This window comes from Trichoderma evansii (assembly GCF_050947405.1).
Source record: "Trichoderma evansii strain SZMC 28006 chromosome Unknown GGI43scaffold_17, whole genome shotgun sequence".
Classification (NCBI taxonomy): Eukaryota; Fungi; Ascomycota; class Sordariomycetes; order Hypocreales; family Hypocreaceae; genus Trichoderma; species Trichoderma evansii.
The window spans coordinates 316,766-341,329 of NW_028145189.1; the positions used below are offsets into that span (position 1 = coordinate 316,766).

At 48.4% G+C, this 24,564-nt stretch overlaps 9 protein-coding genes across 9 annotated transcripts; 3 read left to right on the forward strand and 6 right to left on the reverse strand.

Annotated features, from left to right (window-relative positions):
- Positions 1-786: 786 nt before the first annotated feature.
- Positions 787-2,707, forward strand: GGI43DRAFT_424279 (uncharacterized protein; the record flags this gene model as incomplete). Its single annotated transcript, XM_083208350.1, has 4 exons — positions 787-1,069; positions 1,250-1,570; positions 1,662-1,764; positions 1,825-2,707. The coding sequence occupies 4 exons, from the start codon at positions 787-789 to the stop codon at positions 2,705-2,707; spliced, it is 1,590 nt and encodes a 529-aa protein (XP_083058310.1).
- GGI43DRAFT_116413 (Ribokinase-like protein) lies at positions 2,688-4,125 on the reverse strand. Its single transcript, XM_083198988.1, has 2 exons — positions 4,021-4,125; positions 2,688-3,962 (listed from the first exon to the last, which is right to left on the reverse strand). Exon 2 carries the CDS (start codon positions 3,873-3,875, stop codon positions 2,922-2,924), a length of 954 nt encoding a protein of 317 aa, XP_083058311.1. The 5' UTR covers positions 3,876-3,962; positions 4,021-4,125; the 3' UTR covers positions 2,688-2,921.
- A 466-nt stretch (positions 4,126-4,591) lies between these two features.
- Positions 4,592-5,778, reverse strand: GGI43DRAFT_116383 (2,5-diamino-6-(ribosylamino)-4(3H)-pyrimidinone 5'-phosphate reductase). The gene has a single exon (XM_083198985.1). The coding sequence runs from the start codon at positions 5,517-5,519 to the stop codon at positions 4,710-4,712; it is 810 nt and encodes a 269-aa protein (XP_083058312.1). The 5' UTR covers positions 5,520-5,778; the 3' UTR covers positions 4,592-4,709.
- Positions 5,779-6,037: 259 nt separating this feature from the next.
- On the reverse strand, positions 6,038-7,394 carry GGI43DRAFT_424282 (uncharacterized protein; the record flags this gene model as incomplete). The annotated part of the gene is made up of 2 exons (XM_083208351.1): positions 6,038-6,742; positions 6,807-7,394. 2 exons carry the CDS (start codon positions 7,392-7,394, stop codon positions 6,038-6,040), a joined length of 1,293 nt encoding a protein of 430 aa, XP_083058313.1.
- Positions 7,395-8,107: 713 nt separating this feature from the next.
- Positions 8,108-9,559, forward strand: GGI43DRAFT_116401 (WD40-repeat-containing domain protein). Its single transcript, XM_083198987.1, has 3 exons — positions 8,108-8,380; positions 8,452-8,677; positions 8,748-9,559. Exons 1-3 carry the CDS (start codon positions 8,208-8,210, stop codon positions 9,396-9,398), a joined length of 1,050 nt encoding a protein of 349 aa, XP_083058314.1. The 5' UTR covers positions 8,108-8,207; the 3' UTR covers positions 9,399-9,559.
- Positions 9,560-9,947: 388 nt separating this feature from the next.
- GGI43DRAFT_116387 (P-loop containing nucleoside triphosphate hydrolase protein) lies at positions 9,948-12,162 on the reverse strand. Its single transcript, XM_083198986.1, has 2 exons — positions 11,642-12,162; positions 9,948-11,586 (listed from the first exon to the last, which is right to left on the reverse strand). Exons 1-2 carry the CDS (start codon positions 12,001-12,003, stop codon positions 10,014-10,016), a joined length of 1,935 nt encoding a protein of 644 aa, XP_083058315.1. The 5' UTR covers positions 12,004-12,162; the 3' UTR covers positions 9,948-10,013.
- A 212-nt stretch (positions 12,163-12,374) lies between these two features.
- On the reverse strand, positions 12,375-16,980 carry GGI43DRAFT_410998 (uncharacterized protein). Its single transcript, XM_083206671.1, has 4 exons — positions 16,583-16,980; positions 16,429-16,519; positions 13,483-16,368; positions 12,375-13,420 (listed from the first exon to the last, which is right to left on the reverse strand). The coding sequence occupies exons 1-4, from the start codon at positions 16,951-16,953 to the stop codon at positions 12,794-12,796; spliced, it is 3,975 nt and encodes a 1,324-aa protein (XP_083058316.1). The 5' UTR covers positions 16,954-16,980; the 3' UTR covers positions 12,375-12,793.
- A 250-nt stretch (positions 16,981-17,230) lies between these two features.
- GGI43DRAFT_385934 (condensin subunit SMC2) lies at positions 17,231-21,008 on the forward strand (the record flags this gene model as incomplete). The annotated part of the gene is made up of 5 exons (XM_083203724.1): positions 17,231-17,257; positions 17,316-17,356; positions 17,407-17,527; positions 17,585-20,673; positions 20,744-21,008. 5 exons carry the CDS (start codon positions 17,231-17,233, stop codon positions 21,006-21,008), a joined length of 3,543 nt encoding a protein of 1,180 aa, XP_083058317.1.
- A 255-nt stretch (positions 21,009-21,263) lies between these two features.
- On the reverse strand, positions 21,264-23,324 carry GGI43DRAFT_116541 (uncharacterized protein). Its single transcript, XM_083198990.1, has 4 exons — positions 22,315-23,324; positions 22,142-22,253; positions 21,908-22,028; positions 21,264-21,637 (listed from the first exon to the last, which is right to left on the reverse strand). Exons 1-4 carry the CDS (start codon positions 23,212-23,214, stop codon positions 21,406-21,408), a joined length of 1,365 nt encoding a protein of 454 aa, XP_083058318.1. The 5' UTR covers positions 23,215-23,324; the 3' UTR covers positions 21,264-21,405.
- Between the last annotated feature and the right edge of the window lie 1,240 nt (positions 23,325-24,564).

The window sequence follows — 24,564 nt, forward strand, 5'->3', positions numbered from 1 at the left end:
CTTTACCTGGTTTCAGAAACAGGCTGGTCCTATGTAGTCGATATCAAGAAATTATGTCCACTTTTTTAAAGGATAAAAAAGGCAAAGGACACGCAGTTTATGTATATATTCTAGACATATGAGTGCCTATCCGTACATCACGTATCTCTAGTCTATAGAGTCAATTCAAATACCTTATATACTATGCACGAGTCAATTATCGCCGAGTCACGTTGTTTTATAAACTGTAGTCGTAGAAAGTTCTTGCTCTTTCCTTGTTTGTTCTTTCTTGTATTCTTGGTTCCTCATATTCGAGGTTTCTACTATTGCCCTTTCCCTGCCCATAAACTTCCCAAACACACCCTCGATACCACTTTCTCCTCAACACTTATGCTCTCTCGATTTATAAATACGCTTTGAGCTCGCCCATTTTCTTGCACAATGCAAAACAGCTCTGCTATAGCTGAAATCGGCTCCGTCGAAAGCAGCCCTTGGGTCGTCTGGCAGCATCCTGTATCTGCTATTGCTTTTCTTACCATTATTTTCTCCATCATTGTTCTTGTCGCAGTTTTTGTTTCTAATGCATGTCTGCCAGTGTACTCATTTGGCTTGGAGACGTTGAAATTCTTTCCTACCCGACAAAAGAAGAGAGGTCGGCCGCGAAGTTTTAGTGTTACGCAGCACCAGCAGCTTCAGAACCAAGTTGCCCTGGCAGAAACTTGAGAATTGCTAGGATTCTCCAGTCACATCAAAATTAATACGCACTTCTCTTTGGGCCCAGAGTTGACCGTTATTCTGATAATCAGCATGGAGTTCTTTGAGAACAAACTATCACCTTGCTTTGAACGCTCGACGCCGAGGGGATCGGGCTCTTCGAAAGATGAACCAAGTCCACTTCGAATTATTAAAAGACGTCAAATTAATAGTCGACATCGAACTTTCAAAAGCAAAAATGCAGATACGGGTATAGATGATGGCCCTCGTGGGTCATTGGATGCTGGTGAGCCACCAAGAGTTGCGAAACTTCCGAGACGCCGGCCTAAACCTTTTTTTGCGAAGAGGAATGGCCACGCAGGCGAGGAATCAACTGGTTAGAGACAATCTTCGCAGGAATCAACCTTTGAACACAGCATGGTGAGTAGAAGTGAGAATGATGACATTCCTGGACAAGACAAATCGCCTCCATTCCCATCATATTTGAGATATTCATTAAAGATGAAAAAATTACGACGCAAGCGCCCAAGCCTGAAAAGTAATCTTGAGAATGGAGTTGGAGACCGCATCTCCTCGACGTGTACGCTCCCCATAGAACACAGCAATATGTGGCTCAATGATTCATCCCGAGCCAGCTCAAGATGTACATATCATGAGCAGGGAGACTTTAATGGCTTGGTTGAGTTCCCATGTTTATCCAGGCCATTAAGAGCAGAGGTGCCTATGTTGGTCTTATCTCCCCATATTAATGTAATACCAGAGACAATGAGCATGCGCGCAGGTCAGCAGCATCTCTGGGTTGCGATTGAAGTATGCGGAAGACTGTTCCCGGCCTATTCTGAGCCTGGGAATGATAGAGTTCATTGTCCAGACAAAGGTTGGTAATCTCTATTCTCATCTTTCTGTTCTAAATATAAAATTGAGATATATGCAATGTCAAAACGATGAAGTTCTAATGAATGACGCAGACACGTCTTTAAAATTCGGCTATCTTTACGATCTTACTGTTGATGTGTTACCAACCCTGCAGTCATCGATTGTTCAGACGATATGTCAGCAATCTTTCCCAACGTAAGTTCACATGTATTTACAAATAAAATGCTGATATAATAAAATCCTAATGATGAATAGCACCATCATTGTCGGGTCAAGCGTTCTTCTCCTCGTCCAAATCGTGCTTCAGCCTCGGATAGCATCTCCATCACTAAGGCAGCACAAACACTCTAGACAAATGTCGGAAGAATTGATGGAAGATCTCCAACTACAACTAGGAGATTCTTTCATGGATTATATGAACATTCAGGTGTCCTACTCACACTCTGCATTCCCTCTCCGGTGTGCTGCGGCGGGGGCAACTGAGGTATCTACATTGCAGACCAAGTTAGTAACAACTGCAGAGGCAACTATCAAGCAACACAATGTTCTCTCTCCTTGGTCTCCTCACCCGACACCAACCAGAGATCGTCTATTATCTGTGATTGAGAGCCATTGGGGAGCCCAAAAAGCATCTGAAATAATGAAACAGATATTGGCCCAACATCCTAGTCCAGCTCCAAAACTCAAAAAAATACGATCAATGGGGTATGAGCAGAAACCAACAGAAGAGCATCTGAATTACTCTTGTCCACCAACTATTCCTCTGAGGTACATGAGTTTTCAAGAAGAGCGGCCAATGGTGCTGAAATCAAGTCCATCGCTGCATTCTGTACGGGGAAACAGAGTCTCGTGTGACTCAGGAATTGGAATGAAAGGGGCATCTAGCAGAGAAATCCCTGAAGCTAAAAAATGCGGGAAAGACAGAAAAGACAATTCTTCACGTGGAAGATGTTCCATTTCACCTGATGCTACTCTTAGAGTTTTGATACCCACCCTCAGGAACAGCAGTCGCATTGACTATAATGCTGATGTTGAAGATTATAAGACCACCACGAGCAAAGATAGGAAACAGGGAACTGCAGGAGATGCTAAAGGGAAGAAAGATTCTAGTCTCTGGACTTGGGCAACATGGTTTTAGTTTTATTTTCTTTCCTCTTTCTACATGGAAAGGATGTTCAAAGGCTATGAAGTATGGAGTATTGCAACTTTAGTTTAATAGCATTTTGGTGAGATTAGAAAAAGAAAACATCAAGGTCTACTTGTTGTAAAATTATTTATTCATTTCTCTATTTTTTTTTTTTTCTCCTTTTGGTATATTTCCTCCCTGCAAAGCCTTTTTCTATATGGTTAACTTAATTCAACTCGTCTTTCCATGGGATGGAAATCTGAGCGCCCTTGCGAGCTACAGTAATGGCCGCGGCCCGGTTGGCAGCCCTGATAGCAGTGTCAATATCGAAGACGCCTGTTCCGGCGCTTACGACGGCCAGGGCGTAAGATCCGACAAAAGTATCGCCGGCGGCTGTGGTATCCACGACATTGGCCTTGAGGGCAGGCACCAGCGCTGACTTGCCGTCCTTTGTGGCATAGTAGACTCCTCGGCCACCAAGGGTGATGATGACGTTGTTGACGCCGCGCTGGATGAAGATTGCGCTGACACGCTCAAGTCCGGAGACATCGTCGAGGTCGGATTCTTGGCATCCAGAAAGGATAGCTGCTTCGGTCTCGTTGACGACTAGGTGGGCAAGGTTGGTGTAGGCTTCGTCGGGAAGTGCCTTTGCGGGCGCGGGGTTGAGGAGGACGGGGATGTTGGAGGCGTTGGCGGTGCGGAGGGCTTGCAAGACGGTGTCGAAGGGGATCTCGAGCTGCATGATGAGCAGATCTGGGCGAGGGCCGGGCAGGGTGGAGAAGTGCTCCGGCAGGAGAGTGTGGTTCGCCTCGGCGGAGAGGATGATGCGGTTCTGGCCGCTGGGCTCGTCGACAACAATGATGGCAATGCCGGTCTTGCCATCTTCGCGAATGGCAACGGCGGAGGTGTCGACGCCGTAAGAGGTCAGGCTGGAGATGAGCTGCTGGCCATATGTGTCGGAGCCAACAGCACCGATCATGGAAACATCGGCGGCAGGAGAGGAGAGATCTGAGGAGCGAGAGAGTTTGCCGCAGGCGACGGCTTGGTTGGCGCCTTTGCCACCAGGAGAGGTGTTGAAATGGTTGGCAGTGAGGGTCTCGCCAGGAAGAGGATGATGGGGGACGTAGGAGACGAGGTCGATGTTCAGGGAACCGAGAACGGTGATTCTAGGGCGAGCCATGGCTGCTGGCTGAGATGCGGTTGTGTGGTCGGTGTTGTTGATGTCGGTACGCTGGTGATGCGGAAGACTTGAGAGGGTTTTCAACAGCTAGTAGTAATCCTGATGAGCTCCAGCAGGTATTGAGCGTAAAACGACAAGAAGCTACCTTGCAATAGGGCTATGAAAATAGAATTGCGCACGTATGGGGGAGATGGAGGGATCCCCGCGATATGGCCCTCTTTTGTTTTGAGAGCTGCGAAATAGCTGGTATTTCAGATGGAAGTTGGTGGGGTAAGCGCATTCAAAAAGCTGCCCCTCCACACCTCCCGATGGCCCCAGTTTCCAGAACTGTTTTCGGTAGCGGCCGAGTCATGCACCTCTCTGCAGAATCCTGGTTTCCATCTGCTAAAACTTATCCAATTCTTTGGGTCGGCAGACTCTTGACCTAGCTGGTCCCTTGGCGTCTAGTAAGCTCGAGTGCCCACTGTAAGCAGGCGTAGGATGTCCAAATTTGTATACCTTAAGCGCCTGCAAGCTAATGATTTTTTTTTTTTCTTCCAACGGCCGGATCCGAATGCGGAGCGGTACGGGATGGGAGCTGGCCGGAGAGAGCCGTGCATTCGACTTTAGCTGCTAATGAAAGTTGATTGTCGCCATTCAATGGTACTCGTTCATTCCGGGCAGTCATATGAAACAGGAATGAGAACCAGATGATAAATAGTAAAAAGGAGAAAAGAAAAAGAAGGAAAAAAAGGTAAAATGTAAAGCAGAATTCTTTTGGTATATAGCGAGCAACGGAATGCTGTAGGATAAATGTATGTAACTGAGAGTTTATGTGATTGGATCTGTACCTTTCTACTCCCGGAGCGTGCCGCACAAGACAACATCTTCGCCAAATGGGTGCCACGATACATGCGATAATCTCGCGACTGGAAAGGGGACTCCTGCGGCGTCAGTAACTCGGTCTGGAGATACCACCACGCCGCCCTGTCCCAGCCATGTCGGTGCGATCGTCACAATGACAGAGTCAATCAGGCCGTGGTAGGCAGGGTCAAGCAGCGAGTTGATGATCTGGCCACCGCCCTCAACCATGACGCTGGATAAGCCTTCAGCTTGGAGGGCAACGAGAATGTCATTCCAGTCGAATCGTAGTCGACCAGTTGATTCGGAGCGGGTAGCAGTGATACGGATATATTTTCCCCCATGCTCATGAAGCAACTCAACACTCTCACGGGCCAAGGTTGATTCATCTACGCCCGTTATGATGAAAGGTGCAAGTCCAACGCCGTTTCGGCACACTTCAAAGACCTTGTCGGAACGGCGCGGGGTCCAGCGGAGATTGGCATCAATGACGATCGGCCGAGGTTGGGAAGACGTCCCTGCAATGCGGCAGTTGAGGGCCGGATCATCGGCCAACACAGTAGATACACCAACCAAGATAGCTGAATGTCGCGTCCGTAGATAGTGGGTCATGGCTTTTGAGCCTGGACCAGAAAGTCGGGTGCGGACTCCAGGCGACAGAGAGAGGCTGGAGTCAAGTGAAGTTGCGAATGTCAATGTAACAAAGGGGCGTGATCTCAAAGCCTCCTCGGCATCCGATTTTGGTGGCAGACGAGGCTCGAGAAGAGCTGCCGACTCGGCTGGAAAGGTGAGTTGCTCAGACATGATGTGATTTGCACGATAGCGTGAAGGCGGGGACAATGCTGGATTATAACCCCCAAGAAAGTAAAAAAAGATATGAAACAGGATGATGATGACAAAACAGGCTCTCCAAGACGTTATGAACGTATATTCGTGACTTGGGTAGTGATGATAAAGGAAAGTTGCAAATGCTGAGCTAACAATGCAAGATATCAGCGCTGGTTATTATGTGTTGGGTGGAGTGGGGCCACACTCTCGCTCAACTTTACGTTCTAATCATTTTAATAGTGGTAACCATTCCACTTCATACTCTGTTATTGGGAGTTAAAGATTCGTATAACCAGAAAAGATTCTAGTCGAGTTCTCAAATGTCAAGATGATTGATGATGATTATCCGAAGCATCAGTCTTGGCATCGTCTGCCTGGAGAGGATTTCTGCCTACATAATAATGCACGGTACCTGAAAATTGAATAGTTTCGAAAAGATTTGGAACATAGTACGAGTAGCTGGCCGATTGTTATTTTTATATGGGATGACTGCGTCAAGGCGGTTTCGTCGTCCCTTTTTTGCGAATAGGGACTCCTTCGTCATCAAATTCAGCCCATTGAAAGAACGTGCACCCTTCTTTGTCAGGTATAGCGTTGGCATAGCACATCCAAAAGTATTTTCCATGGTTTTCTTTCTTTCGTTGTACCACTCGAAGCACGCAGGGCACATTGCAGCGGCATCTTGGGGTGAGTGATGGATGCATTTCTGTCCGATAATCTCGATAGGTGATATTAATGCGCTTGTTCCCGGCGATTGGATGTGGATCAATGGATAGGGCAGGTGAGATAGAATGTTTCCACTCTTCTTGCATCTCTGCGTGCATCACAAGTAGGGAGTTATGTGGCAGGTGTATTGATATTTGACCCTCGCCATCTGCATCGTCCGGACGCTTTGTTTCTGCGTCTCGAGGTAAAATTTTACGGACGCGAAATTCTCGTGCTACACCTAGGGAGATGGATCCGATGATAGCACGAGGGCCTAGGTATGTTAGATGGTCGCTGTGCCACCCTACGCTTTGCTGTGCACCGTCATAGCAGTTGATGAACGCAGCATTTGGTACCCATGGTTTGGATGGCTGGTACTTCAACTTTTTGCCTCCAGGGTAACAAGTCTTGATGCGAGATTCAATTTGTTCGTTGACATTCTCTTGGACAATCGGCTTCACTTTAGCGAGTGTTGGAGTGAGCTGACGCACATCCTACCGAGAGATTAGCCAAGTACCTTTTATGATATGAGGAGATATAGGGGGAGAAAGAGCTTACATGAAGCATGCCTCCATTGTAATAGTAATCATGTTTCTGTTCCTGGATTTTTTCATACGATTCGAGAAACAGACACGATGTGTGTGGGCTAGCCACAATATTCTCAAACATTTTAAATGTGATTTGCTCAAACGTTTTCGCCTCGTTCAATAACTCTTTCAGGAGCTCATCTGCTAACTCAGCTGAGAGGAAATTGTGTATAATGGTACATGGTGTATGTTCTGCAACGTCCTTTGGATCGTACAGATGTAGCGTGCTGCCCTTTTTCGTCTTCTTCTTAGGCGGTGACAGTGGCGCATCTGGGCTAGGTTTTGCGTACTGTCTTAGAGACTGCTGGTACCCTATAACAGCATTCTTCTTTATTCCAGGACGAAAAGATTTAAGAGATTCCGATGCCTGGCTAACAGAGCCATCGTGGGCTAAGAGGACATCCAAAAGTCTTTCTTGTTCAACGAGGGGATGTAGCGAGGATAGCATAGCAAGTTTGATCTCTGTCGACTCCTCGCCATCTTCCAGTGCTGGTTCCGATTCTGGTGCAGCGTTAACATGGGTCGATTTTCGCTTTGGACGCTTGAGAAAAGAGTCCATGAGAGATGCTGTATGTAGTGGGCTGGGCACGCGGAAAAATTCACAAAAATATTTTCCAAAGGACTCCCAAACAATAGGATTATATAGATTCCAATGAAGATGAATGAAACAAGTGTCAAGGCAAAAGCTGGACATGATCAGTCCACGACTAATTCACGGTAGGCGCGAGCCGTGACATCTAGAGCAACACGTAAGCACGTGACCAGATATTTCCTAATATGGAAAAAAGATTCCCTCGTAAATTGCGTTCGACACGCTGATTATTCTTGATTGCTCTGTGGTATGATGGCGTCCAGAAGATCACCCCATGTCAATCTAGCAATAGATATGATTGGTCAAATCATTAATCTATAACCTTACTTTGGATATTTAAAGGCCCTTCTCTTTCTTTTAGTTTTTGTAAATGTTGGAAATCAGCTTGATTCCCCAGCAGGCAATTCATAGGAGCTGAGACATTCGACCTGGCTCCATCCTGATGCCCAGAGTGTAAAATATGGGGTAGCGGTAAACGGGTGCGGGCGGCAGATCTCAGGACCGAGGCACATGTCAGATTAAGCGGATCTTTGGTTGCAGCACAGCTCAGCATGCAAATCCAGGCCAAACATGAGCTCATGACGAAGGGCTGAGACCGTAAATTTTTTCACCAAAGAGGTCCTCTACTGTTATTTTTGCTGCCTTATACCTTTTTACATAGCATTCTTTGTTAGCGCTTGCCTTCGAGCTCGAATGCGCCTTTGAGGCGCTTTCCTCCCCTCCCCTCATCTCCATCCTCTCCATCCTCTCCAGCCAGACAAGACCTCCGAAATATAAACAATGGCAGCGATGCTCGAGTTCCGCACCCAAGGGTACAATCCCTACGCGGTCAAATATTCACCATATCACGACTCTCGCATTGCCGTCGGCACAGCCGCCAACTTCGGCATCGTTGGAAACGGCCGGCTCTTCGCTCTTGCGCTGACGGCGCAAGGTATCCAAGTTGAGAAGACGTGTGTTTATACAAGCGCCTATGAAAACACACAAGGGGAACTTGTCGAGGCTGACTGAGGCGAATATATAGGTTCGATACAAACGATGCGATATATGACCTGGCCTGGTCGGAGATCAACGAGAACCAGCTCGTGGTTGCGTGCGGCGATGGATCCCTTAAGCTCTTTGACATTGGCATGAGGGAGTTCCCCGTCATGATGTTCCATGAGCATAAGCGTGAGGCCTTTGCTACCGCCTGGAACCCCGTCACCAAAGATAACTTTATTTCCAGTTCGTGGGATGGCACGGTCAAGATTGTGCGTGATGATATCCACTTACACACTCCTTCATGTCTCGTTCTCTGTCTTTTATCTAATACTTTCTCAGTGGTCGCCCACTCGCCCATTCTCCATCACGACTCTGCCCATTGGAAGCTGCACCTACAGCGCATCCTACTGCCCCTCCAACCCTTCCCTAATCTCAGCAGCTTCTTCCGACTCCCACCTCCGATTATTCGATCTCCGAACACCTTCATCCGCCAAATATCACCTCGTCGCCACTGTCCCCGTCCACGCGGCTCCCAGTCAGCCCGGCGGCCCCATCCCAGTCGGTAGCCCGCCCGCTGAAGTTCTCACCCACGACTGGAACAAATACCGAGATACCGTCATCGCGACTGGTGGGGTCGACCGTCTGATCCGAACATTCGACATTCGCAACCCGAATGGCGGGCCGCTCTCCCTCATGCACGGACACGAGTACGCCGTGCGGAGGCTGAATTGGAGCCCTCACGCAAGTGACGTCTTGATCAGCGCCAGTTACGATATGACTGTGCGGCTGTGGAACGATGCCTCCAACCAGCCGCAGGGGCCCGCGCCTACTGCCCGACCTGGTGCGCAGATGGGCATCATGAACAGGCACACAGAGTTTGTAACGGGCGTTGACTGGTGCCTGTTTGGCGCTGGCGGCTGGGTGGCTTCTGCTGGCTGGGACGAGAGAGTCCTGCTGTGGGATGCCAACCTGTTAATGCACCCGCGGTGAGCAGAAAATGGTGATGTTTCCACGCAAATAGAAGATGAAGAAAGGCATACAACTTTTTTGATACCAAGAGAAGAGCGCATATCTAAATGGAGAAAAGGAAATAATATCCTTGCGATTAGATTGTCGTGTTACGGAGCCAATGTGGTTTAGAATTCTGTACAGAAACATTATCAAGGCCAAGTTTTGGCGGAGTCGCATATAACAGCACATTTACCTAGTTGAATACGCCATAGCTCGTTCTCAATCTTGATAGCTCATTTATGTTTAATGTTTCTGAAATACAAGTCATGACTATACTATACACAATATATATATCATTACATGCGCCATGATGCTTTTGTCTTCAAATTGGAGATTGTTCCTTTTTTTGTTCCCATCCCACCCTGTATCTTTTACATTGCAAATCCCAGTAACACCGTAAGATCGAAAAGTTCTAAACATGAATACGTAGCCGCAAAAGATTGCCGCGCCTTAACAACATAGCATAGCATCTCTCTCCTATTAGAAAGACGCCATGCATCAATACGTTAGAATAATGAGTTCCGCTGCTTTCATGAGACTGCGGTCTTTAGTCGTTCCCCCTCTTAAATGTCGTCATGGAAGAAGCTCATCGCTTTACCATGATGACTCAAAGCCTCCACTTCGTCGGCCACCCCTGGAACGCATCGGTGGCGGTCCATCGCGTCGCGCATTTCTTCCCATCTCGGCAAATGGGTCAGGAGGTCCACGGCGGTCACGGCGGTCGAAACGGCCTCCACCACGGCGGTCGTCTCCTCGTCGGTCACCTCCCCGTCTGTCGTCTCGGTGCATTCGATCGCTGTGGCCGTCCTGAATGTTCAATCCAGATTTCGTAAGGCCTTGGTTTCTTGCCCAGCTGGAAGAAACGGCGGGAGGCTCCGACCAACCCCAGCCTTTGATAGCCCAGTCGTTCAAATCGTCAACAAGGTCTTCTCTGTCCGAGAGCTGGCCACCAAATAGCGAGGTATACGCAGAGGCCATGGTCTTTCGGGGAATTTCCTGAATGAGGCTCTTCACCTCTTCGTGATATGCGGGCAATTCCTCTACTGAGTTGATGTTGACTTCAGAGCTTTCAAGGGACTTGTTGGGCTTCAGGGGAAGACCTCGCAGTAGTTTTCTGGCAGTGTTTGCAGACATGGGAGGTACAAACAACCAACCTTCTCCGCTCTTGTTCTGCCGTCCGGTACGGCCCAATCTGTGGATATACGATTCACGCTCTCGGGGCGCATCAACCTGAATGACGTGAGTGACGTTGGGGAAATCCATGCCACGAGCGGTAACGTCTGACGAGAAGAGAATTCCAGACTTGGAGTTTCTGAACATATCGGCAGCCTTGGTTCGCTGGAATTGAGAAAGCTGAGATTGGATGGCAAAAGTAGGAATTCTCAGCTGGCCGCTCTTTCTGCGTTGAAAGCCAATCTCACCAGCGAGCTCAACCATGGAAGTTGTGTTGAAGTAGACGATGGCCTTGAATGGGGGCAAGGTATGATCCGCCTTTGCGGCCGCAACCTCACGGTCGATTAATTCGTACAGTGAAGGGAATACGTTAGCCCAGCTGGAGACAGTGACGACGTGCTGGGGGATTCTGTCGTGGGTAAGAGTTTCATGCTCGGGAATAGTCTGGACAAATTCGAAGTCGTCGGGGCGAACAAGCTTGCGTGCAAGCTGAATAACGTTGTCGGGAATGGTGGCAGAGACCAGGATCGTCTGTCTTACTTTGTCCTTGGGCAGGTAGCTCTGAATTGAGTTGAGTTCTCTCTCGAAACCGACATCAAGCATCCGATCCGCCTCGTCCAGCACAAGCGCCGCCAGATTGGGAGCATCAATACCGCTGTTGGGGTCTTCGAGAAGATCGTTCAGACGACCTGGGGTAGCCACCAGAAGGTGGCATCCTTGTCGCCGTGTCTGGCGCAGCATGGCAGACTTTTGAGTGCCTCCAACAGCCGACTGAACAACAAGACCAGTGCGACTGCACAGGCGCTTCGCCTCGGTGGCAATCTGTTCAGCAAGTTCACGGGTTGGGGACAGCACGATGCCGCGGATATCATCAGAGCTAGCATTTCGAGACGCCTTTCGTGAGGCCAATGTGGGATCTTCTTCGATCATGCGCTGGAGGAGAGGTAGCAAGAAGGCAATGGTCTTTCCGGTACCGGTTTTAGCTTGAGCAACACTGTGAGGCTGGTCAGTTCATCGTACTTTTTATACAAGAAATATTCCAAGCTTACATATCAGTTCCCTTGAGAGCCGGGTTAATGGCTTTGGCCTGAACTGGAGTCATTGAATCGTAGCGCATGTCCTTGGTGATGGCATCCAGCAGATTGCGATGCACTCCAATGGCCTCCAGGTCGTGAAACGATGTGATCTCTCCAGCTGCAGCATTTTCAGGAGCCACAGTCTCGGCGGCGGCAGCCTCGCTGCTATACAATCGGTTAAGACTAGCAAAGCTCTTCAAAGATGCAACTGGTCGGGGCAATGCTGTCGCTGCCGATCGCGCCGCTGGAAAGGTTGTCCGCGCACTCAGCAGCATCGTACTTGAAGCCGCAGTGCGGGCCAAGCTTCCGCATCGTCGGATGCCGTACCGAAACATGATTGGATGTGCCTTTAATCAAAAAGAATAAATGTTTGATGGTAGGCAAATCCAAGTGTGAGAAAAACCAACGACACAGTTAAGTGCCTATTGGATAAAAGAAGATGAAAATGTGCAAGTGAAAGTCGCGTGTTTCCTCCAAATGCCGATGAGATTTCCTCTGATATTTTTTTTCTTATCCTGCCTACTAGCGGCAAAAAAAGTTCGACCCCTCCAAAACAGCTGTTCCCAATTCGGAAAAGATAACGATAAGACTGGAGACAAGGCACAGCCACTAGTCTATAACCGGACTAGCCGTTTGCTATTGTCACTTTATAGTATGATGTCAGGGATTGTATTGGACGTGAAGCTTCATCGAGTACAGGACAGGTCTGCCTCACGAATTGTAGAAACAGCACTGCTCAGGCTGCTTGCTGGCTTCAGAGGCAAACCATGTGAATAATTAGTAAATTGGTTTCCCTTTTCCCCTCTCTACTCAACAACAGACTACGCCAACAATTTCAGGACAGCAGATATAGCTCTTTTCGATTTTCTCTAACACAACCTTTACACTAGATAGATGGTCTAATAATTTCTTCTCTGTTAACAATCAACAAATAATTCTTATCCTAGACGCCAGCCGCCGTTACCGAATAGTGTTCCGTGTTCGGATTATGCAATATGATGCTCCCCCTCGCTATTTAACTAATTCCCAACTCCATATTCCAAATCCTTAATGTCCGCAAAACCCACAAAACCATGCAAGAAACCATCTTGTCGTCTTTGATATAATGTACAGCGTAAAACAAGTTTATAGCATATCTTTGCTCATCTCATAAGACCATCCTCCATCTCGCCGCAGCTTGTTACGAGCCACCATGTCTTTTCTAATATCGTCCTCAGTCAGACGATCCAGACCGCTCCAGTTGGCACTAGATGTCCTTTGGCGGAACTTGTGCCATTTGTCTTTGCTCTTGCTGAAAACTTCTTCCATGATCAAGGGCGCCGGCGGACCAAAGATTTGAGATGGGTCCATCGACTCTTGCCTCATGAGAGCCTGACGCAAATCAGGAGAATCAGCCCAGGCAGCCACGTTCATTCCATGAGATTCTTCATCGTCATCTTCGTCATCCGTCTGGATTTCCGGAAGCTCAATAGAATCGCCAGTCTGGAGCCGTGGTGAAGACTTCTTCACGCTAGACTTGGGATTCACAAGCTGCCCAGGCCGAGCTGGAGTTTTAAATGAAGACCCAGCAGCAGCATTCGAGCTAGGCGCAAAAGGAATTGGGCCTTTTGAGATTTGCGCCATATCTAGAGGATGGGCGGCCTTCATGTGACTATTGTGCTGAGCTGTGACGGCAGCCTTGAATAGATCTCGGGTGGCACTTTGTGGTGCAGCCCCGTATCCATTTTGGAAGGCAGACTTTGTTGGTAGATCCTATAAATTGTAAGTTTTGGTCCGGGGGGCAGTAGAAATAGTTTGTTGAGATGAATACATACCTTATTAAATCCTGTTGACGGCCTCACTGGCGGGCCTTTGATGTTGGGAGGGTTTTCCGCACCCAGCTCATCATCTTCGTGTTCGCTAGTTCGGCGTCTCTTAGAATCCTTAGTCTGATAGGCAGGTCCACCTCGCGAGGGAGGGGGCCTTGAATAGTTGTTGTCACTCGTCTCTCCTCCCAGAGTCCGTTTTGCACCTGCTTTCGCGGCATTTGATAGGATAGAATTGAATGGCCTGCCAGATTCATCACGCATGCCGGCTAGTCGCGAAGGTGGCCGAGCAGGCTGGCCCTCAGCTTTGGAGGATGTCGATTTTTGTTGAGCCAAGGTGGCATCGGGTGGACCGTTTGGCTGCGATCGTACCGCCGGAGGCGGCGCTCTTGTCTGTTTAGCCTTCTCAATGGCAGCCTGTCGTTGAACAGACTTCTTCTCTTCTTCCTGTTGCCTTTGTCGCTCTAGTTCAAGGCGCCGCTGTTGATCCTGTTTTCGTTGTTCTTCCTGTGCAGCAATTCTCTTCCTCTCCATTTCAGCCTTAGCATCGCGTCGTCTCTGAGATTCTTTTTCATCTTGTTCTCTTTTTCTAGCGGCCAATTCGGCGGCTTTGGATCGGCCAGCAGAGGCAGGTGCTTTAAAGGTTTGTGTCGCAGATTTGGTTTGGTAAGATGACTTGCTGGTCTTTGACGACGCAGTCGAATGATTAGAGTTCAAGGTATCATGAGACGCGGTAGATACTCGGCTTCCAGCAGGAGCATATTGTGAATGCTGTGAACCGGTATTAACCCTAATAACAGTAGGGGGGGCTTTTGTTTTTGCAGTCAAATCTTTTGTTGGTTTCACTGGCCGCTTGTTATCCTTGCCACGTGCTGCTTGGCCGGAAAGTGTAGGTTTAGTCGAAGACGGCGGGGGCATGGGAGGTTGAGCGTCAGACATGTCAGTATCTCGGTCGGCCTGTCTCCATTCTGGTTCCTCGGCCGCTCTCATCTTGCGAGGGCTGGATTGGCTTCTCTTTGTCGGATTAGGAGTTGCTTTGATTGCCAGTCGCTCGTCTTGTTTCCTGGAAGCAATTTCCTTTTCCATGGTTGCAATCTTCTCTTGCTCTTGGGTAAATGCTCGAGCCTTTTCGCGCTCCTTTTCGCGTACCTTATCAAGCTTATCCATCTGCTCTTCCATGCGCTTTAATTCGTTCTCGCGACGTTTTTGTTCCTTCTCACGTTCTGTAGAAGCCCTTGTGCGACGCGCAATCGGCTTTGCTGAGGTCGCAGGTTCAATTGGCTGAGATTCGATATCCTGGGGCTTCATGAAAAGAGATTCAGAAGATTGCCCAGCATGAAAGCCCAAGCGGGTAACAGAAGGCGACATCAAGGACTTTCCGTCCGCATTGCTAGCAAGAAGACCGCGAGAGCCTTTCAAAATAGAGGAAAGCTTGTTCTTGACCTGCTTTAGAGGACTATCGCGGAAGTTTCGCGGGAGTGATTTGGAGGGAGTCTCAGCCATATCATCTTGCGATACCGCTAAGCTGGAAGTCGAAATTGCCTTTGAAAGAGGGACAGTTTCTCTCATGAGAGTAGCGGAAGCGGTAGGTGCATTTGAGACAGATGATGTCTTGGAGCGATGAAAAAAGCCATGTGGTGTTTGTTCATTAGCTTGGGGCGAGTAGTCATCAGCTTTATCTTGGAGGCCTTCCATAATGTCGGCTGTATGGCTTTTGGTCAACAGCGGCCTTATATCTGTATCTTCCTTGACCGCAGTTGGCGGCCCGATCCAATCATCATCGTCGTCTTCGGCAGAAGCTCGTGGCGTGGTAGAGATCGGCTCTTTCTCAGGAGATGTCTGCTTCGGGCTCGCAGCGGGTTGTACCTGTGTAGTGTTTTGTTGTGCTACCGACGCATTGGGTGTCTGTTTAGTTTGTCCGAAGCTACCTTGAGGTTTACCTAACATGCTGATTTGATCTTGTAATCTCTGCGTGTATGTTTTTGTGTGATTCATGCCTGGCTTTTCTATTTCAGGGGCATCGTGGACAGGTGGGGAGACCTTCCCCTCTGCCTCCATGCCATCAGGATCTTCCTCTTCGACCAAATCGCGCTTAGCGAGATTTCCAAGGCTTTTCCCGCCAGTTTGTCGTTGGTAGTAGCTAGTTCTGCTACTATTGCCAGTCTCGAGATGACTGTTTCGAGACTGTCTCGCGCCTAAACTCTTGCCTGAGTTGAGTGGCTCCCTGGCTGGTAAAGAAGCAAAGTTTAAGCTGCTCTTTCGAACAACAGGCCTGATGGGGCTTGATCCTTCAGATGCGGAATGATCATCTTCCGATGGTTCATCAGACTGCCCAGGGGGCATGGGCAGCTTTCTGGGTGACGGAGCTGGGGATGTAATAAGTGCCTCGGAATATGGATCCTCCACATTTGACTCTTTAGGTGATGACTCTGGTCCGTGTCGAGTAGCATCGGACGGTACATTTGGCAGAGCACGCGCTGGGAGATCCTCTCTTGTCGGTTGAAAAACCTTTGTAAGTGATATTGGAATTGGGTTTCGAGCTGGGGTTCGTCTTATTGAAGATCCGCCGGGCGGCAATACAATATCACTATAAGGACTTGCAATATCCTCGGGTTCTTCGGGTTCTTCACGCTCTTCAGGTTCGGCATCGTCACTTGGATCCGTGGCAGCAAATTCCTGGCTCCCATAATAACCAGAGTCCTGCATTCCTCGGGTAGGGGGTGGTCGTTGGGGGGAGAACACATGTCGTTGTGGGGAGGCGGGTTTGGCTATCGGTACCGTCTTTGACGCGACTTGGTGTAGTTGAGGAGCATTAAACCGGCTGGTATGAGTCGAGCTTTGATTTTTCGAGATGCTTGGTGGTGGTGGTGCTGCTGAAAAGACGTCGGATAGAGGCTGATCGCTGCGCATTAGAATGATACTCAAAAAAGAAAGGGATCGGTCAAATAAACCTACCACTCGGGATTCTATCGCATTAACCTTTCGAGTCATATGGGGGGTCTTGCCCCTAAGCTTTCCTGGAGTTTTAAAAGCTTCTGTGATATTACTGGACAAGGGTATCAGCATGGGCCATCACGGCGGATGGTGAATAGGGAACTCTGCGACAAACACTTCGTTCTCGTTCAAAATTGCGGCCATGTGTTCATTAAGCCATTCAATTTCATTGTGAGCAGAGAAAGAGAACTCCTCCACTTCGGATTGTACAATCTGCAGCGCAGACGCTCGTTCTTCGCCGACCCAGGCCGCAGACCCGACCTGGAGACGCGGGCCTCGCATTGCAGTCATGGTGTCGCGCCGAGAACAACAACTGCAGTGTTGTATTTCCAGTGGCGTCGGCTGCTGAAAGTCGTTTCTGACTGTTGTTAAAGCATCGGTAACTCTAGGATTCGACGTGAAAATCGGTGTTGGTGGAGTTCGATAGGGCAATGTTGATGACAGCAGTGAAAGTACAAAGTAAATAAGCCGGAATTGTTCACCCATTCCAAGGTCGCAATGTTTTGATGCGTTCCAGATTAGGTTAGTGCCTTAGCTTTAGCTCCAGCTTCTCTCGCGTCTTCGACAACGGGGGGCAGCCGCACGTGATAACGTCATATGTCACGTGGAGATACGGGCTTATCAGAAACCAAACACGGGGGGGTTGTGTTTACTTTGGGTCGCGTCCCTAGCCAAGGTGGGACTTTGTGACAGACGATCGTGCATAGAGGGCCGAGATTCTTCGATCCAATATTTGCGTCGCGGGTTCGCTGGGTCTGCCACAATGAGGGTGATAGAAGTCATTATTGACGTAAGTGTCGCGTCTTCTTCCCAATTCTCTTAGCTCTCTCTGCTAACCTCTTCGACAGGGCTTCAAGTCGTATGCCGTGCGAACAGTGATATCGGGATGGTAAGATTCGACCCCACGGTAGGATCTTTCATCAATATTGACCAGCTTAGGGACGAGAGCTTCAATTCGATTACCGGCCTGAACGGTAGCGGCAAGTCAAATATCCTCGACTCAATATGTTTCGTCCTCGGAATCACGAATATGTCCACGGTGCGGGCGCAGAATCTCCAAGTACGCTTGTCCATAATATTTGCAGCATAAACGATACAATATTAACCTCTAGCGCAGGATCTTATATATAAAAGAGGTCAAGCGGGTGTCACCAAAGCTAGCGTTACGATCGTCTTCGATAATCGAGATAAAAAGAAGTCACCCATAGGATTCGAAGAGTATGCTACCATCAGTGTAACTCGCCAGATCGTACTTGGCGGCACGTCCAAGTATTTGATCAATGGCCACCGTGCACAGCAACAGACGGTTCAGAATCTCTTCCAATCGGTTCAACTGAACATTAACAACCCGAATTTCCTTATCATGCAGGGCCGTATCACAAAAGTTCTCAACATGAAACCTGTCGAAATTTTAGCCATGATTGAAGAGGCGGCGGGCACGAGAATGTTTGAAGACAGACGAGACAAAGCTTTGAAGACAATGGCGAAGAAAGAAACGAAACTCCAAGAGCTAAGCGAGCTACTGAGAGACGAGATCGAGCCCAAACTGGAGAAGCTTCGAGGAGAGAAGAGAGCATTCTTGGATTTCCAACAAACTCAGAACGACTTAGAACGACTCTCCCGCGTTGTAGTAGCATACGACTACACAAAATGTCAAGAAAAGCTGAAGCAGTCTGCGGCTGATCTTGAAGCTAAAAAGCTGCGCCATAAGAGTCTCGAAGACTCCGCTGTTCGTCTTCGCAATGAGATATCACATTTGGAAGAAGACGTCAAGAGAATACGGTCCCAACGTGATAAGGAGCTCAAAAAGGGCGGCAAAGCACAAGGTCTCGAAGATAAGGTAAAAAAATACTCCAATGAGTTAGTCCGACTTACAACAGTTATGGACCTAAAGAAGGCGAGCTTGGGGGAGGAAACGGAGAAAAAAGCAGCCGTGATGAGAACGGTATCAGAACTGGAGGCATCTCTACAGGAAAAGACGGCTACGTTCGATAATGTCAACGCAAAATACGAAGCCGCAAAGGATGGCTTGGCAAAGCAGGTCAAGGAAGTCGAATCTAAAGAGGAGCTTTTGCAAACTCTACAAACCGGAGTAGCTTCCAGGGAGGGACAAGAAAACGGATATCAAGGCCAACTCCAAGAGGCAAGGAATCGCGCTACCACTGCAGCAACTACACAGGAGCAGGCAAAGATCAAGATTGCCCACTTGCAAAGCCGAGTCAAAGAGGAGGAGCCTCGAGCCCGAAAGGCTAAGGAGCAGAATGCACAACTCCTTCGCGACCTAGATGGTCTGAAGCTACAGGGCCAGAAGCTGGAAAAAGAGCTGAATAAGCTCGGCCTTGAGCCTGGCCAGGAAGAGGCAATGTACAAGGAAGAGTCCAGGCTGCAGCAAACTGTCCGAAGCCTGCGGCAAGACTGCGATGGCCTGAAACGGAAAGTTGCCAACATTGATTTCAACTATGCCGATCCTGTTCCCAACTTTGACAGATCAAAGGTCAAAGGCCTCGTTGCTCAATTGTTCACGATTGATCAGGATAAACTAAGTGCCGGAACAGCTTTAGAAATATGTGCTGGTGGACGACTATACAACGTTGTAGTTGATTCAGAAGTCACAGGCACGCAGCTGCTTCAAAAAGGCAGACTGAGGAAGCGAGTAACAATTATTCCTCTTAACAAAATCTCCGCTTTTAGAGCATCAGCACAAAGCATCGCGACTGCACAGAATCTCGCGCCCGGAAAAGTCGATCTTGCCCTTACGTTGGTTGGCTACGATGAGCAGGTGGCCTCTGCAATGGAATACGTTTTTGGCAACACACTAATCTGCGCAGATGCCGAAACGGCGAAAAAGGTCACCTTTCATCCCAATGTGAGAATGCGAAGTATTACCCTCGAAGGAGACTCTTACGACCCTTCGGGAACACTTTCAGGCGGCAGCTCTCCAAACTCCAGCGGCGTTTTGGTGACTTTACAGAAGCTCAACACTCTAACTCGGCAACTCAATGAGGCTGAAAAATCATTAAAGGACCTCCAAATCATGATTGCCAGGGAGAAATCCAAGTTAGATCAAGCCCGCCAGATCCAGCAAGGTTTGGACCTGAAGAAGCATGAGATCAAGCTGGCAGAGGATCAGATTGGCGGAAACTCATCTTCTTCAATCATTCAAGAAATTGAAAATTGGAAAGCTACCATTGCTGAGCTGCAAGAGAGCATATCGGATGCTAGAACCCGCCAGGCCGAGGCCAGTGCAGATATCAAGCGCATTGAGAAGGACATGAAAGATTTTGACAATAACAAGGATGCCAAGCTAGTAGAACTACAAAAATCTCTAGATAAATTAAGGGGAAGTCTCGACAAGAATTCGGCAGCAGTCAAAACCTTGCAAAAAGAACTACAGGGCGCTCAACTAGACTTGGAGCAAGTGGGAGGTGATCTATCTGCTGCACGGGAGCAGCTTCAAGAGGTAGAGGTGGCCATCAAGGCTCAGCAGCAAGATATTGAAGAGTTATCAAAACAGCAGGCCAAGGTGGCAGACACACATGACACCGCGCAGGCCGAACTTGAAGACGAAAGAGCCAAGCTACACCAATTCGATGATGAGCTTCGAGCCTTGGAAGAGGCCACACGCTCAAAGAAGGCTCGCATTACGGAAGAAGGTTTAGAGATGCAGAAACTCGGTCACCAAATTGAGAAATTCCACAAAGAGCAGCAATCTGCAGGAGAGAATGTTGCTCGGCTCGAGGCCGAATACGAATGGATTCAGGATGAGAAGGACCATTTCGGCCGCGGCGGGACGCCCTACGATTTCCAGCAGCACAATATAGCAGAGTGCAAGTCAACACTACGGAATTTGACAGAGAGATTCCAAGGGATGAAGAAGAAGATCAATCCCAAGGTTATGAACATGATCGACAGCGTTGAGAAGAAGGAAATCTCACTCAAACAAATGATAAAAACTGTCATTCGAGACAAGAGGAAGATTGAGGAGACCATTGTCAGTTTAGATGAGTATAAAAAGAAGGCTCTACAGGAGACATGGGAGAAGGTCAATGGCGACTTCGGCCAGATCTTCTCTGATCTTCTCCCTGGAGGCAGTTTCGCAAAGCTGGATCCCCCAGAGGGTAAGACGATCAGCGACGGTCTTGAGGTGAAGGTTTGCTTGGGCAAGGTGTGGAAACAAAGTCTGACAGAACTGAGCGGTGGTCAGAGGTAAGCATTTTTCTTTTTGTTTCGTTTTGTTTGATCTCGTATAGCACGCATAGCTTACACGGAGGCACAGGTCACTTGTCGCACTTTCACTCATCATGGCTCTATTACAATTCAAGCCTGCGCCAATGTACATCCTTGACGAGGTTGACGCCGCTCTCGATCTTTCTCACACACAAAACATTGGACGTCTCATCAAGACGCGCTTCAAGGGCTCACAATTCATTGTTGTAAGTCTGAAGGACGGCATGTTCCAGAACGCCAACCGCATCTTCCGTACACGCTTCAGTGAAGGAACAAGCATGGTCCAGGCACTCACGCCAGCGGACTTGAAGTAACTGAAGCAAGGCAAAGATGACACACAAAAAAGGCAAAAAGAACAAAAAAATACGTCTACTTTTTTTTTTCCAACTGTTGGGACCAATGTGATATGAAATGACGAGAGGCGCATGGATGGATTTTGATGAGCCGGTAGGACATGATCTAATACGAATTGGGTAAAAAAGAGAGAGATTATGATGAGCCTTTTTAACCTTTTGTTATTCCACTTTTATCAACAGGAAGACAGACGGTTGTTACTGTACATGTTGAACAACTTTTTATTATTTTTTATTATTTTATTTTACGAGCGGCTCCATATTCGGCACTCAAGTTTATAGCTCAACTCCGTTTTTCCCCCTCTTGTTGAGATCCATACTTGCCACCGCAACACAGGCTACTACTCTTACTACCAACTTACAAAGCCCAGTGCTGGCCCCGTTCCAGAACCTTAATCTCCATACCCACCTCTAGTGACAACTCCATGTCCTCTGGCTTGTCTGTATTTGAAAATATGGGACACAGCTGCATCCCGAAGCAACCCTTCCCTGGAGCACCTCCATCGATTTCGCGGTACTTCCTGAGCGAATTATCGGGCTCCACCTTGTGTCGAATCCCGGTGGCTGGATCGACATTTGGCAATTTGCACCTGTATGGAGTCATGAATTGTTTAGCACGTAGTTCCACGTAACACTGGCAGTATATGCTTTTCGTATGTGATAAACTCTTTTGATGGGAACATTCTCCACCAGGATATGGGCGTGAATTTATTGGGTTTGGCTGTTGGATGAAGAGAGGAAACGCGCGGGCGCTTGTGAAGTCAGGGCGAAAAAACAGGGAAAATTTTAAGAATAAAGCTTAAACTCCCCTGAGGATGGAATAAAAATAGAAATGGAAAAAAATTAACTCCAAAACTCACCGAACTGCGCGGCCTGAGACGTCGAATTGACTCTTCGATCCCTTGGCCGTGGCGCTTTGAGAAGGCTGTGAGAACTCAATTCGTCTCCAGTCGTCCTCGTCGTACTCTTTGAGACCAGAAACTAGTCACTTCAAGTTAGTTGAATTGCACAGCGAAAAGCGTGGGGGTCTAGAGTTCGATATATGGGGGGTTTTTTGAAACGCATAGTCTGAAATATACAGGCATTATACATACCAATGATATTCGGGCGAAAACGGCGCGCGTCCAGGAACTTGAGCCCGTCGTCTTTCTGCACTTTGGACTCCAGAGCGCGGACACTCGTCAGGCTAAGGACATTCAGTGGATACTGCGGGAGGTCATCAGTCCACATCAAAGTAAAGGGGAATTGTAAACCAATCAAAACGTACCTCATCCTGGAAGTCTGCCAAGGGCTGGTAGCCAAGGTCCTCTTTTCGAGGCGCGTTTTTGAAGACTTCCCTCCGTTGAGCTGGGTCGATCATGAAGATGGTCATTGGCACCTTGACCCCCAGATAGCGACCCAGTTCAGGGGGCACTTCATTCTTCAAATTCAGCGCATGAACAGTGCTATTGAAAAACCGCGTATCGTCATACTGGTAGCCTTTGGTTTTTATCTCGCTGGGGGGTGGGAAATCAATTGATAGCATAAACTCTTTTTCTGGGATGCCGCTGAAGCCGCGGCTCAGTTTGGCTGATATCCACTGGATCACACCCCTTAGGCCAGAATCCTTCCAGGGAAATCTAACAACAATGAAGCGGCCACCTACTCTACCAAGTAGGCGGCTGGACTTGCTCGCATCTGGGAGCCATAGGTCGACCTGGACATTTGCTAGCAGCGGAACTTGCCGTAACGTGAGGATTTCCCATTGCGGCTTCTTTGGCTGATTTGGCTGCTCTGCTTCTCCTTCTCCTGGTATCACGGGCTCTGGGCGGCTCGCCTTTTGCCTTGCGAAGGTGAAAATGCGGTCATACTCAAACCCCTTGGCAAAGATTTTGCTGTTCGTAACCTCTATGCCTCGACATGACTTGACGGGGTAGATCAATAGGCTTTGTATCTTGCCTGCCTTGCCCGGTTGGTAGTTGTGCTCGGGCGACGTCTGGTTCCTGAGATTGCTCTCAGATGCTGGTATGCCGACTTTGCTGTGAGTTTGTTGTAGAGCATCCCCGTGCTCCACTGGTATCGGCGGGAACAGTATAAATACGGGAATAGCAAAAACAACCACAGTTATGAGCAGGAGGGCAATGGCGGTAGAGTCAAATAAAGCGATGACTTCGGAGGTCGACGGCATTGCGGCAACCAACAACTATCAAGGTCCAGCCTTGAGTGCTAGGGTATGGAATTCGCAATAACAATACAATCCCCAATGATATGGTGCAGAGTGCTCTAGACAGCAAAGCCGCGCCTATTTTGACGTCACGAAATATGACAATCGGATTGGGTGACCACAGTATGGCAGCTTTGGCAGTTGTGACCATGATGAGGCTCCATTGCGAATCTATAACTCTAATATGGTAGCATTAGTGGATTGCCTATTACGTGAGCAGGTCGTGTTATACTAGTACTTAATAGCCTACCTGTGTTTGAGAATACATATGTGTCGAGATCAGATCAAACAGAACCCCGCCAGCCCCTAGTGCTAGGTATTCGTACTGCTTGTACGGAGGATTCACAGCTGGGGCTAACTGTGTCACAAACCGCTGATGGGATACACTCTTACAGTAGACCAGTATATTGCTCCGTGTTGGCTGCACTGTTTGCATACCAGTGCCCAGCACCTCAATTCGCATGCTTTCTCCAGGGTAAGCTGCATCATACAGGCTTCATGTCTGTGTTTCATCACACGCGAGAAAATATGACAGCTTGAGGCAGAAACGCGTCAGGGAATCCTCGCAGGTATTCTGACCTAGCCTTTTTTCAACTGAAATCTTTCCGAGATACGTAAAAATATTCGATTTGGTTGGCTGCGGCCCCCAGGGCTGGAGTCTGAAGCGGCAGCCTTGCATGTGACGGGAGTAGAACCCCTGCCAGGAGAAATTTCTTACACTTGGTGCATTACTCGTGGATCCTCAAGGCTGTTTATGGCGAACATCCAGCCGCAGGTGCATGGCTTGAGTGGCACCGGAAGCTGAGGCACGAGAGTGGGGTGGAAAGGGGTTTTGAGGGGTCAGAGCCATCTTGCAAAGATAGAGAGAAATGAGAGTTGCTCGTACGAGTAAGTGGCCTGGGCATATTATGGGAACGAGCAAGCCGTAATTCTCTCGGGAAGACTCTGCATGTCCGGGTTATTTCCTCGGAGCAAGTGTAGTACGTCAGCTATTCAGCGCAACAAGCCTATTTAAAAGCCAAGTTGAAATTGAGGGCTTAATACGCTATTAGTACTTCCCTGAGGCATTAGTATAGCATGAGTGCGTAATGATACAGGGGACTCCACCTAGTAGCACTGCTACTACGTACATGATATGCAGCCCTGTTGAGATGAACCACCAAGCCCCTTCGGGCTTCGTATCGAATCCAATGAGAAATCGCGAATTGCCACTCTATCTGTATCATCAGTTCAGTAGGAATAAAGCGCAAGCACGTGCTATGGATAAGAACTCAATACCAGCGTTACTAGCCCAGTGCTTGGGGTGCTAATAGA

Coding starts and splice junctions, on each gene's coding strand:
- GGI43DRAFT_116387 (XM_083198986.1), bottom strand. CDS start 12,003: ATGTTTCGGTACGGCATCCGACGATGCGGAAGCTTGGCCCGCACTGCG. Junction 11,587..11,641: donor GCTCTCAAGGGAACTGATAT/GTAAGCTTGGAA, acceptor CCAGCCTCACAG/TGTTGCTCAAGCTAAAACCG.
- GGI43DRAFT_116541 (XM_083198990.1), bottom strand. CDS start 23,214: ATGCCGTCGACCTCCGAAGTCATCGCTTTATTTGACTCTACCGCCATT. Junction 22,254..22,314: donor TGGCAGACTTCCAGGATGAG/GTACGTTTTGAT, acceptor GACCTCCCGCAG/TATCCACTGAATGTCCTTAG. Junction 21,638..21,907: donor GTCTCAGGCCGCGCAGTTCG/GTGAGTTTTGGA, acceptor GACTCCATACAG/GTGCAAATTGCCAAATGTCG.
- GGI43DRAFT_116413 (XM_083198988.1), bottom strand. CDS start 3,875: ATGGCTCGCCCTAGAATCACCGTTCTCGGTTCCCTGAACATCGACCTC.
- GGI43DRAFT_410998 (XM_083206671.1), bottom strand. CDS start 16,953: ATGGGTGAACAATTCCGGCTTATTTACTTTGTACTTTCACTGCTGTCA. Junction 16,369..16,428: donor ATGCGATAGAATCCCGAGTG/GTAGGTTTATTT, acceptor CGCAGCGATCAG/CCTCTATCCGACGTCTTTTC. Junction 13,421..13,482: donor CGTCAACAGGATTTAATAAG/GTATGTATTCAT, acceptor TACAATTTATAG/GATCTACCAACAAAGTCTGC.
- GGI43DRAFT_116383 (XM_083198985.1), bottom strand. CDS start 5,519: ATGTCTGAGCAACTCACCTTTCCAGCCGAGTCGGCAGCTCTTCTCGAG.
- GGI43DRAFT_116401 (XM_083198987.1), top strand. CDS start 8,208: ATGGCAGCGATGCTCGAGTTCCGCACCCAAGGGTACAATCCCTACGCG. Junction 8,381..8,451: donor GGTATCCAAGTTGAGAAGAC/GTGTGTTTATAC, acceptor GCGAATATATAG/GTTCGATACAAACGATGCGA. Junction 8,678..8,747: donor GGGATGGCACGGTCAAGATT/GTGCGTGATGAT, acceptor ATACTTTCTCAG/TGGTCGCCCACTCGCCCATT.